We start from the raw sequence: 13,617 nt of genomic DNA, 5'->3' as shown, positions 1-13,617 counted from the left end.
CCAGCATCCCGGAGTCACCTCTTCGCAGTTGAGGCTGGTGTTTTGCGGGTACTATTTAATGAAGCTGCCAGTTGAGGACTTGTGAGGCATCGGTTTCTCAAACTAGACACCAATGTATTTGTCCTCTTGCTCAGTTGTGCATCGGGGGCCCCCTCTCTTCTATTCTGGTTAGACAATTTGCGCTGTTCTGTGATGGGAGTAGTACACAGCACTGTACAAGATCTTCAGTTCCTTGGCAATTTCTCACATGGAATAGCCTGACGAGTATCAGAAGAAAGTTATTTGTTTCTGTCCATTTTGAGCCTGTAATCGAACCCACAACTGCTGATGCTCCAGATACTCAACTAGTCTACAGAAGGCCAGTTTTATTGCTTCTTTAATTAGCACAAGTGTTCAGCTGTGCTAACATAATTGCAAAAGGGTTTTCTAATGATCAATTAGCCTTTTAAAATGATAAACTTGGATTAGCTAACACAAATGGGCCTTTGGACGCCTATGTAGATATTCTATAAAAAAATCTGACGTTTCCAAGTCATTTACACTGTATTTCTGATTAATTTGTTTTATTTTAATGGACAAATTAGCTTTTCTTTCATAAATAAGGACATTTCTAAGTGACCCCAAACTTTTGTACGGTAGTGTACATTTCAAATTCCACACTTGTATTTGTCTATGTAACAGTAGCGTGCTTAAAATACATTAACTCATCAAATGACCATCAGAGCAAATTTGATCAATTGTACTGACTTTGAAATGTTAAAATATGAGGTATATATTCCAGACGGACTAAAAATCTAAATTCTGCTTTTCCCTTGCACCAGCACTATTTCAGCAGTTATTACATTATGCTCTGACCAGTTTTCCTTTCATGGAAATTGGCCGGTTATCATTTTGTTAAATTAAAATCCAACTACTTCACAAAATTACAGTACGTTCGTCCCACACTGTGTTCCCCAGCCACCTTAGACAGAACTTAGTGTAGTTGTATGTAACATAACTACAAATATCTATGTAATGAAGATGTACAAAACATTTAAAAACCAATTTCACACAGATGCTCACTCACATTCAGCTATTCTGATCTGTTTCTGAAGCCATAAGGAAGACAATAGACATGCAAAGTTTAAAAAAGTGGCTTGAGTCCAAACTCAAACAATACAAAGCAAATTCTTCTGACCTCTCCAACTATTTACACAAGTAGAAAAATGCCTAAAGCAGAGTCCAAATCCCAATACAAAACATCTGAAGAAATATGATATTACTATATAAAGTATCCTTTCTCATGGTGCTCATGCAAATAGATACAAAAAAAACAAGTCAATAATACATTTCTTACAGCTGTGTACTGCTCCAACTCCCTACTTGTGTGTGCTCCCGTTAGGGGAAGTCGGAGGCGGGCTGCAGACTGGTTGTCTCCGCCCTGTAGTCCAGCTGGTTCTGCAGCCGGGTGATATTGGACAGCTCCTCCAGCTCCTGAAACTGACGGTCAGTTTTGTGACTCACTAGAGAGCGGTAGAAGTGCACAGCGAACACAATAAAAACCAGTCCAAACGGCACCATAATGGAGGTGGAGACAATGGCTGCCGCCCTTCCATAATTGTCGGTGCTATTTTTAACAGTTGAGGGACTGAGGGGCAGGAACTTGACCCAGCACAGCAGAACCACCTCGGCCAGGAAGAGAAGGGTGCCGATGACAGTGGAGAAGGCCCAGGCCAGCTCAATGTAGCAGTGCATGCGCTCATGGGGCGACTCGTTGATCGAGTTCAAGTTGTGAACATTGCTGACGGCCTCCAGGTTTGGCAGGATGCAGGTGCTGATCATCAGGGCGAAAAGGTGCACTGCCACAAGGACAGTGGTGCAGGCGCTGAAGGCTATCAGCAGCCCTTGTGGATACACATGATCTTGTTCCAGCTGCACCTCCACCATAGCCACCTGAAAAAGACACGATTTCACACGGTTATAGCTTGACTGAAAGAGCGACGTGCAAACAGGATGAGGAATCAGAACAATCTGAACAAAGACAATGATGTAATTTAAAGCTCAACCACTGCATGTGACAATTCCATGCTTCTCCTCTATAGAGGTTGCAGTTGTTACAAATCACGTAGCAACCACACAGGGCGCCATGTTGGAAGACCAGTCAGTCTGGTGGAACTTTGTTGCCCTGTGTCCCCCAATCGTCCACATGGCTGGCTGTGTTTTGCTACCACCGAAAAACAATTCAGGAAGATTTCCCATTTAGTTTTTTTTCCTAAGCACCCAGAATACAGAGGCAGTGGAAGAACCTATTCACTTTAGTAAATATATTTAGAAAATTATAAAAAAATGTACTGTATTATTAGCTAGTTAACTTATCATACTGAATAGCTAGCTAGCTAAGTGAATTAAATAATCGCCACCCAGCTAGCTAAATTCGTATTAGCTAGCTATCTTGTAGCCAACCTTTGCCTTGACAGCTTTGCACACTCTTGGAATTCTCTCAACCAGCTTCACCTGGAATGCTTTTCCAACAGTCGTGAAGGAGTTCCCACATATGCTGAGGACTTGTTGGCTGCTTTTCCTTCACTCCGCAGTCCAACTCATCCCAAACCATCTCAATTGGGTTGAGGTCGGGTGATTGTGGAGGCCAGGTCATCTGATGCAGCACTCCATCACTCTCCTTCTAGGTCAAATAACCCTTACACAGCCTGGAGGTGTGTTTTGGGTCATTCATTTTTGGGAAAAACAAATTATTGTCCCACTAAACGCAATGGCATACGCGGGATGGCATATCGCTGCAGAATGTTGTGGTAGCCATGCTGGTTAAGTGTGCCTTGAATTCTAAATAAATCAGTGTCAACAGCAAAGCGTCACGTGGGAACCACACATGCGGAGATCATCAACTCACCTACTCTGCGTCTCACAAAGACACGGCGGTTGGAATCAAAAATGTCAAAATTTGGACTCGGACTAAATTACACATTTTCACTGTTCTAATGTCCATTGCTTGTGTTCTTGGCCCAAGCAAGTCTCTTCTTATTATTAATGTCCTTTAGTAGTGGTTTCTTTTCTGCAATTCAACCATTAAGGCCTGCTTCACACAGTCTCCTCTGAACAGTTGATGTTGAGATGTCTTATTTAACTCTGAAGCATTTATTTGGGCTGCAGCAGAGGAAACGGGGTCTTCCTTTCCTGTTGAGGTCCTCATGAGAGCCAGTTTCATCATAGCTCTTGATGTTTTTTTGCGACTGCACTTGAAGAAACGTTGAAAGATTGACATTTTCCGGATTGACTGACTTCATGTCTTAAAGTAATGGACTGTCGTCTCTCTGCTTATTTGAGCTGTTCTTGCCATAATATGGACTTGGTCTTTTACCAAATAGGGCTATCTTCTGTATACCACCCCTACACAACCGATTGGCTGAAATGCATTAAGGAAAGAAATTCCACAAATGACTCACCACCTGGTTTCGGTCTTATGTAGCAGAATTTGTTGTATTTTTTACATTGGATAAAAGTAGACTCAGAACTACAAAATGGTATATTATACATAGCATGCTTTTTGGAACAATGGGAAAGTAATTTTGCTTTGAATGTTGATACATTTGTTAACTCACTTTTGAGAAAAGGGCCCTTGAATGTTTTGGTACCTACTGGAGAGCTCTCCTTTGTCTACGCCCATTCAGCATTGTTCACACCCTCTTAAGCAAGCTCCGCCCATCTCTTTAAGGATTCACAAGAGGTCATGTGCTAAACAGTGAGTAGTGTAGTAAAGATTAAGACTAAAAATGGTGGTAGCCTACAAGGAAAAATTCCAGGTAAACAGAAAGTGTCCAGATAAAAATAGTTTAAATATTAGATGATGCTTACCCAGACACACTTGTCTGAATTGATGGGTCATGTGAAAGAAATGCTGTAACACCCAGCCACATCCTGGTGGAAAAAGTACTAAATTGTCATACTTTAGTAAAAGTATAAATAATTTCAAATTCCTTATATTAAACAAGATGGCACAATCTTTTTTTTTATTAAAAAAAAGTTTATTGAAGGATAGCCAAGGGCACACTCCAAAATTGACAAACAAAGCATGTGTTTAGTGAGTCTGCCAGATCAGATGCCGTAGGGATGTTGTCTTGATAAGTGTGTGAATTGTACAATTTTCCTGTCAAAATATAACAAGTACTTTCGGGTGTCAGAGAAAATGTATGGAGTAAAAAGTACATTTTCTTTCTGAATGCAGTAAGTAAAAGTTGCCAAAAATATAAACAAGGTACAGATAGTAGTTTTACCTAAGTACTTTTGGCCACTGCCCAAATGCCTTCACACCAGTACATTAGCATACTGTTACACATGCACTTATCACATAGTATCCCATACATAAGTTAAGGCCATGCAAACTGAGTTGAAACATGAGTGAGGTGCACATGTACAGTACATAAACAGATGCATGCGCCATATTTATGTGGATGTGCCATGTGGTATCAAGTGTCCACCACACACACGATACGTGACAATACATATACATAACAATATTCATTTTTATATATACAGTTGAAGTCGGAAGTTTACACACTTAAGTTGGAGTCATTAAAACTCGTTTTTCAACCACACCACCAAAACTATAGTTTTGGCAAGTCGGTTAAGACATCTACTTTGTGCATGACAAGACATTTTTCCAACAATTGTTTAGACTTACTCACTGTATCAGAAGTTTACATAAACTAAGTTGACTGTGCCTTTAAACCTCATTGGAAAATTCCAGAAAATTATGTCATGGCTTTAGGAGCTTCTGATCATTTGAGTCAATTGGAGGTGTACCTGTGGATGTATTTCAAGGCCTACCTTCAAACCAAGTGCCTCTTTGCTTGACATGGTAAAATCAGCCAAGAACTGAGAAAAAAACAATTGTAGACCTCCACAAGTCTGCTTCATCCTTGGGAGAAATGTCCAAAATCTTGAAGGTACCACATTCATCTGTACAAACAATAGTACCCAAGTATAAACACCATGGGACCACGCAGCCTTCATACCGCTCAGGAAGGAGACGCGTTCTGTCTCTTAGAGATGAACACACTTGTGGGAAAAGTGAAAATCAATCCCAGAACAGCAAAGGACCTTGTGAAGATGCTAGAGGAAACAGGTACAAAAGTATCTATATCCATAGTAAAACGAGTCCTATATCGACATAACCTGAAAGGCCGCTCAGCAAGGAAGAAGCCACTGCTCCAAAACCGCCATAAAAAAGCCAGACTACGGTTTGCAACTTCACATGAAGACAAACATCGTACTTTTTGGAGAAATGTCCTCCGGTCTGATGAAACAAAAAAAGAACCGTTTGCCCATAATGACCATCGTTATGTTTGGAGGAAAAAGGGGAGGCTTGCAAGCCGAAGAACACCATCCCAAACGTGAAGCGTGGGGGTGGTAGAATCATGTTGTGGGGGTCCTTTGCTGCAGGAGGGACTGATACGCTTCACAAAATAGATGGTATTTATGGAAAATTATGTGGATATATTGAAGCAACATCAAGACATCAGTCAGGAAGTTTAAAGCTTGGTCACAAATGGGTCTTCCAAATGGACAATGACCCCAAGCATACTTCCAAAGTTGTGGAAAAATGGCCTAAGGACAACAAAGTCAAGGTATTGAGTGGCCATCACAAAGCACTGACCTCAATCCTATAGAAAAGTTGTGGGCAGAACTGAAAAATCATGTGCGAGCAAGGAGGCCTACAAACGTGACTCAGTTACACCAGCTCTGTCAGGAGGAAAGGGCCAATATATTCACCCAACTTATTGTGGGAAGCTTACCCGAAACGTTTGACCAAAGTTAAACAGTTTAAAGGTAATGCTACCAAATACTAAGTGAGTATGTATAATTCTGACCCACTAGGGATGTGATGAAAGAAATAAAAGCTGAAATAAAGCATTCTCTACTATTATTCTGAAATTTCACATTCTTAAAATAAAGTGATGATCCTAACTGACCTAAGACAGGAAATTTTTACTAGGATTAAATGTCAGGAATTGTGAAACTGAGTTTAAACGCATTTGGCTAAGGTGTATGCAAACTTCCGACTTCAACTGTATATCAATATCAAAGTCTTGCTAAGTGGATGGGTCTCTACAGAAGGTATAAACGGTACAGCCAAATGATTACTTGCATAGTAGCAATATCAGAAATAGATAGTCAAAAAAATATACAGTATGTACAAGAACAATATCAGTGATAGACAAGGTTGTTACACGCATACAATCAGGGGTAAAGTGGTGGAGCAGCAGGATAAAAAAAAAAATAGGAGCAACGTATGTGTTAGGAGAGAGTCATGTGACTAGAGGCACTGCAGATAGTGCTGATGACTGGTCCGCCTGAATCGCGCCATGAACAAGGGAATCTATAGTCGGAGAGCTTGTTTCTGTTCTGCCGTTGACTTTGGTGCAGGGCATGTGATGTCCATAGCCTCTTCGTCACAAAACTCCCTGATCTTCTCAAAAAGATAAGATTGTCTAGCTGTGTCCAGTCCAGGTGGTGCTTGTACAGGCAGACCTTCTATGGGAGGAAAGATGTCAGCGTTGCTGGTCGTGACAGTCATTGCTCCTTGGTGACAACACCAGGCTCCAGAGCATCGAAGCTGTAAAACAGGGAAATACTAAAAATAAAAAAAATAAAAGATCAGAAGACATTATAACCCTTTACAACATCAATTCACCTCCCAAGAAGAATAACCTCATGCAATACAATGAAAATGACTTTCAGCTGAAGTGCTGGTACTGCTTGATCGGTGGCAGCGGCCTGAAGTACGGAGTCAGATGTTGCCAGCCATAGCTTTCCACCAGCACCGTACCGTCCTCCAGTCCAACCAGCTGTTGGATGTTGACCCGTCACAGTGCTGTCCTTCACAACACCAGCAATCTCAGACAAAGTGTTCACTCTGGTCTTTCTGAAGCCCTGCTTGATGAGGCCGAAGCACCAGTCAGTCGGGGGCAAACTTTGTGTGGCCCGTGATCAGGAAGTGAAGGTCCAGACTGTGATGGAGTTTGTGCATGGTCTGCCAGGCACAATTCCAGAGCATAAATGTGTTCTTGTTTTGGCCACTGCAGTTATCACAATTCAGGTCCACACGTGTTTCCCCAACTCTGTAGTTGGTGAAGAAATGGTGCATGTAGTTGGTGCATGTAGTTGATGACTGCGCTGCTGCCTGTGCTTGCTTGGGCCAGCTCTCTTTTTGATGGGAGGCATTAGACCATTCTCCTTGTGTGACTGGTGTTTTTATGCTAAAAAACAAATTCCAGAAAAAAAATATTTTAGCATTATTCTACAATAGATGCGAAATGGCATTCTGATATATCACTACACACAGTTCATACACGTAATGTTAGCTAGATAGCCAGCCATCTAACATTAGCTGGCTAGCTAACAGCAAGCTTTAACTAGCAATACAAACCGATTGTCATAGCTACCTAATGTTAACCAAATAACTAGCAATGCGAAATGGCATTCTGGAGATCACACAATTCATACACAAATTAATGTCTGCTAGCAAGCCAGCCAGCTAATGTTAGCTAGCTAAAAATTGAACTATAATCCCAATTCAGAGTAACATTACTAGCAAAACAAACCGATTGTCATAGCTAAAGTTAGGTTCTAGGTTCAATGTTAACATCAGCTAGCAAGCCAGCCATCAAACTCCAGCTGGCTAGCTAACAGCAAGCCTTAACTTGCAATAAAAACTGACAAAATTAGAAATGTATAATAGCTGAAACTGTAGCTAGATTCTTACCCATATACATGGATGAAAGCTTCATGGCAGCCTGCAACCCCTTTGATTAAATAAAAGACATCCTGTGTTGTTTCCGTTTAGTTTGCACAGCTTGTTTGGCCCGTTGTGTTCCACGGATTTCAAAATTTGGTAAACTTCTTCCGTGACAACAACACTGTTGATCGCTGTTTCTTCCCCATCACCGTCATCAGAAGACTACAATGTCTTCAACTGAAAATGTTTTTACCTAACATCAGGGATTTCCTCATCGTCTGATTCATTTTCAGAGTCAGAATGGCACAATCATCCTCCAGAAAGTAGTCCATTACAACTTTTTCCCACTGACCTTTGTCGATAGCGCCTGAAATTCAGGGCAGCAATGTTATTGAGAGCAGAAGCAACATATTTGCCGTTCTCCATTGCTAACGTTCTCTCTTCATAAAAAAAAACTGCAGTAGAAAGAATTATCTACGCATAACGAGCAGCTCATTTTATAGACAAGATGCTGCGCTGCTGAACAATCTGAAACTTCTCCTCTCGGCATGTCCAGCCCACTCATTATCTCAGCCAATCATGGCTAGCGAGAAGGTTACTGTCTTTTTCTTTGGCTAAACCAACTAGGCTGGTAATTTAACCTTTTTATTTGTATTTACAGATGGCATACAAACTTGTTATTAAAAGGCACCTGAAAGTTCACATGTTCGAGAAGGCATTTCTGCAAAAAAAAAACAACATTTTGATAAGAAAATATTTTTTTACGTTCAAACAGCTCTCCTGTGAAGTCGTGACTTGCGACATACACCTAGTTTCCTGAAATTGGGTCACAAATTAACTAAAGGCACACCTGTTGATTGAAATCCATTCCGGGTGGCTACCTCATGAAGCTGGTTGAGAGAATGCCAAAAGTGTGCAAAGCAGTCATCAAGACAAAGGGTGGCTACTTTGAAGAATCACTGATATATTTTGATTTGTTTAACACTTTTTGTTACATGATTCCTTGTGTTATTTCATAGTTATGCCTTCACTATTATTCTCCAATGTAGAAAATAGGAAAAATAAAGAAAAACCCTGGAATGAGTAGGTGTGTCCAAACTTTTGACTGGTACTGTAAGTATTCAGACCCTTTGCTTATGAGACTTGAAATTGAGCTCCGGTGCATCCTGTTTCAATTGATCATCCTTGAGATGTTTCTATAACTTGACTGGAGTCCACCTGCGGTAAAGTCAATTGATTGGCCATGATTTGGAAAGGCACACAAAATGTAATAAAAGCACATTTTATTGGTCACATACACAAATTTAGCAGATGTTATTGCGGGTGTAGCGAAATACTTGTGTTCCTAGCTCCAACAGTGCAGTAGTATCTAACAATTCACAACAATACACAAATCTAAAAGTAAAATAATGGAATTAAGAAATATATAAATATTAGATTGAGCAATGTTGGAGTGGCATTGACTAAAATACAGTATATTGTTATGAGATGTGTAAAGCAGTATGTAAACATTATTAAAGTGACTAGTGTTCCATTATTAAAGTAGCTGTGATTCCAAGTCTATGTATATAGGGCAGCAGCCTCTAAGGTCCAGGGTTGCGTAACCGGGTGTTAGTCGGCTAGTGATGGCCATTTAAATGTCGCCTTGAGATTGAAAAAAAAGCTTCTGTCTCTCAGTCCCAGCTTTGATGCACCTGTACTGGCCTCGCCTTCTGGAAGATAGAGGGGTGAACAGGCCGTGGCTCAGGTTGTTGATGTCGTTTTTGGCCTTTCTGTGACATCGGATGCTGTAGGTGTCATACAGGGCAGGTAGTTTGCCCTGTCTATACAAGGTCCCACAGTTGACAGTGCATGTCAGAGCAAAAACCAAGCCATGAGGTCGAAGGAATTGTCCGTAGAGCTCCGAGACAGGATTGTGTTGAGGCACAGATCTGGGGAAAAGGTACCAAAACTTTTCTGCAGCATTGACGGTCCCCAAGGACACAGTGGCCTCCATTTTTAAATGGAAGAAGTTTGGAACCACCAAAACTCTTACTAGAGCTGGCCGCCTGGCCAAACAGAGCAATCGGGGGAGAAGGGCCTTGGTCAGGGAGGTGACCAAGAACCCGATGGTCACTGACAGAGCTCCAGAGTTCCTCTGTGGAGATGGTAGAATCTTCCAGAAGGACAACCATCTCTGCAGCACTCCACCAATTAGGCCTTTATGGTAGTGGCTAGACAGAAGCCACTCCTCAGTAAAAGGCACATTACAGACCACTTGGAGTTTGCCAAAAGGCACCTAAAGACTCTCAGACCATGAGAAACAGAAGTGGCTTCGGGACATGTCTCTGAATGTCCTTGAGTGGCCCAGCCAGAGCCCGGACTTGAACATGATCAAACGGCTCTGGAGAGACCTGAAAATAGATGTGCAGCGACGCTCCCCATCCAACATGAGAGAGCTTGAGGGGATCTGCAGAGAAGAATGGGAGAAACTCCCCAAATACAGGTGTGTCAAACTTGTAGCGTCATACCCATGAAGACCTGAGGCTGTAATCGCTGCCAAAGGTGCGTCAACAAAGTACTGACTAAAACAGGGGTGGGCAACTCCAGTGTCACAGTTTTGCCCCAGCTAACACATCTGACTCCAATAATCACCTAATCATGATCTTCAGTTTAGAATACATGCTACTATTTCTAAAAAACAGTTTTTACTTTGTCATTATGGGGTATTGTGTGTAGATTGAGGGGGGGGGGGAACAATGAATCAATTTCGGAATAAGGATGTATCGTAATAAAATGTGGAAAAAGTCAAGGGGTCTGAATACTTCCCGAATGCACTATATTTATCATCATCATCATCATCATCATCGTTGTCGTAAATTAAAAACAAACTCGAAAGTCATTTGTAGCTAGCTAGCTAACAGCCATGGCATGGAAGAGGGTAAAAGGATTAACTGTCAGCTGTCAGAGGGATAGAGTAGGCTACTCTGGATAGGGTCTGTACTGTTGTATGTGGACATTATGAAAATATTCGAGTTCCAGTTCCTAGCGAGAGAAACTGGGGAAAGAGAGATATAAAAACATAACATTCAGTGCCGTCTTATTTGAGTATGATTAAGCCTGTTTCTTTGTGATGTTTTCTGTCGTCAGATAAAGCAAGCTGTGAAAACCTGTATGCAGATGAAGAGATCCCAATGAATGTCCCAAGAGAATAAGGGTACATCCTTGTATACCATGTGTTGTGTGTAAATGTTGTAAATAAATAGTTTTAAAAAAGTCAACAATTAATAAACCTATTACAATTGGAGCAGCCAACCCTTCTATTCCAGCCCAGCACTAATACACCTGATGTATTCTCAAATGAACATTACCCTTTTGATCAGTTGTAAGCACCCCAAATAGTTTTATTTGATTGATATCCAGAGAGAGTGACATCCATGTGAACCCATTTTGCAGCTGATGATAATGGCTATGTCAATGCAGCCATAGGCCTACAGCAGTGTTTCCCAACTCCAGTCCTCGAGTACAACCCAACAGCACACATACCTGATTCGGACAAACATACTTGATTCAACTCATTGAGGGCCTGACGATTAGTAGACAAGTTGAATCGGGTGTGCTTGTTCAGGACATCAATAAAAAGGTGTACTTTTGGGGTTTACTTGAGGACTGGAGTTGGGAACCACTGGACCATCAGTATGATGACATTAGCCTTATGGGCATTTGCAATGGCCCCTTGGCATTGTGCAACTGAAGCAGAGATTAGTTTATTCCAATGATGAAATGATCAGAGCAGCTCCTGTACTAACAGCTGTCTGAGTTCAGGTCTTGATGGGAAAAAAGGTGTCTCTGCTTTTTGACAGTTCTTGAGTCTTATCTCCTTGGTGTTTCATGATCTGTAAAAATATTTTTTCACGTCGTCTTTCCGGCCTTGTTAGAGCAGCCAAATAGTGCACAATAATTTACCATGGTGTTGAATTAAGTCGTTTTAGACACTGTTATCATGCAGCTTGGGGTAGACACTCGGCTGTTATTGTCAAAAGAACTGATGCAGTGGTCTTCCAAACATGGCCTCCAGGAGGCGTCGTACATCACCTAGCAACCCTCTATTGGGTGCAGGACTGTACAGGAAGATGTAGCCTAGCCTAGCGTTTTTGACCAGTTTACAACTGGATCCAACTTTCTGTTGGGTGAGCGACTGTCAGATATGCTGCAGTTTATTTGTGGTAGGTTAAGGTTTAGATATGACTCACTAATGCCATCCTTAATTTGCATCTGGCCTGGCATAGTGGTTTAACTTGCAGAAACACTTAAATGCACTCAACTATGCATATGCAAATCTATGCATCAAAATTGCAATGTAACCAGTTTCATACAGAAATACATTTAATTGTAGGCCTAATGCATATCGTTAAATATGTTTGCTGGTTATTTTCAATCAAAACAGTCTTGGTTTATCCAGCATTGTAGTCAAATACTGGTAGGATGCTGCAACCTGGACTCATGGGTAGACATAACATAGTAAACGTAAATCGAGGACGATCCAATTAATGTTACGTTTCATATGGTATGTATTAAAATTTGTGTCTGTCCATCATACATTTCGTATGATATGTTACAAATTACAATTAGTATAATATGTTATGAATTTGCAAACTTAAGATATGTTATTAATTCAAATGTGTTATGCTATGTTAGCCACCTGCCTAACGTTAGCCACAACACATTGGAATAGGTGCTAATGTTAGTTAGGGTTAAGTTTAGGTGTTAAGTTAAAGGGTTAGCTAAAAAGGTTAAGGTTAGGGGACGGGTTAGTTAACATGCTAAGTAGTTGCAAAGTAGTAAGTAGTTCAAAAGTTCCTAATTGGCTAAAATGCTAAAGTTGTCCGTAATAAGATTTGAACTTGCGTTATACACCCACCCATCCAACAACCCTATTTTCATTTTTGCCTTAGGTAACCAGCTGTCTTATAACTATACCAAACATAACACATCATACTATTTTGAATGTCTACTATTTTACTTTGACTATATTACATCTAATCTGAGACCAGGCTGCAAATCATACTAATTGGGGAGTTTCTAGAATTAACGTTTACTATGTTACGTCGTCTATGAGACCGGGCTGGTAGGATAGTCTACCGGTAGGTGTAGTTTTAAGAAATAGTGCGTCATAACTACATTTTGTCAAAGTTGTCATCCGCTCCAATCCATATGACTGGGTCCTGGTACTCACCATTGCGAAACCCGACAGGAGAGCTGAAGTTCTGCTCGTAGCCTTCAGCTTTGCTCGACTCAAGTAAAGTTTTCTCCAAGACAGAGCTTGCAACGAATGCTCGTTCAAACTCATTGCTGGCTACTGGTAATAACTTTTCAAGCAGTCAACCTGTAGTTCTTCCAAGTTGAAGAGTCGATTAAAAATACACGCGCTGCGGACTCATGCGACTTGACATACAATTGTACTTCTAAACTAATTCAGGAAATGACACGATACTACCCACAATCCAATGCTGTTTCTATTTGCCTTCTTGCGGAAGTTGTAGTGCGCCTATGAACATTCCTTTGTGGGTTGTGTGTCTAGTCTAGATCTGTATGGGTGCATGTTTGAATAGCCCTCGACCAACTTCGTCTAAATAATGCAAACAATGTGTTAAATACAATGGGATGATTATATTTGTTTGTCCAGCCATAGTCTATAGAATTGCACAAATGTATAACATATATTTTCACTTCTTGCATTTCAGCCATAGAAGATTGACAAGATTCTAGTACCAGAATTCCATCTGCAACAGTTCGATGCATCTGTGACTTTGGACGTGTTGTAAACTGTCTCAATGTGCTATTGGCTTGGTCGTGTTCATTAGTGCACTTATTATTAATGTTTTATCCAATTACTGGATTTGATA

At 40.9% G+C, this 13,617-nt stretch overlaps 1 protein-coding gene across 1 annotated transcript; it reads right to left on the bottom strand.

Moving 5' to 3' along the window:
* Positions 1–546: 546 nt before the first annotated feature.
* LOC110535932 (calcium release-activated calcium channel protein 1) lies at positions 547–13,251 on the bottom strand. The gene is made up of 2 exons (XM_021621327.2): positions 12,948–13,251; positions 547–1,932 (listed from the first exon to the last, which is right to left on the bottom strand). Exons 1-2 carry the CDS (start codon positions 13,059–13,061, stop codon positions 1,378–1,380), a joined length of 669 nt encoding a protein of 222 aa, XP_021477002.1. The 5' UTR covers positions 13,062–13,251; the 3' UTR covers positions 547–1,377.
* Positions 13,252–13,617: the final 366 nt, after the last annotated feature.

This window comes from Oncorhynchus mykiss, chromosome 11 (assembly GCF_013265735.2).
Source record: "Oncorhynchus mykiss isolate Arlee chromosome 11, USDA_OmykA_1.1, whole genome shotgun sequence".
Classification (NCBI taxonomy): domain Eukaryota; kingdom Metazoa; phylum Chordata; class Actinopteri; order Salmoniformes; family Salmonidae; genus Oncorhynchus; species Oncorhynchus mykiss.
Note: the sequence above shows the minus strand (reverse complement) of the source record. Positions and strands in the feature narration are given on the sequence as shown.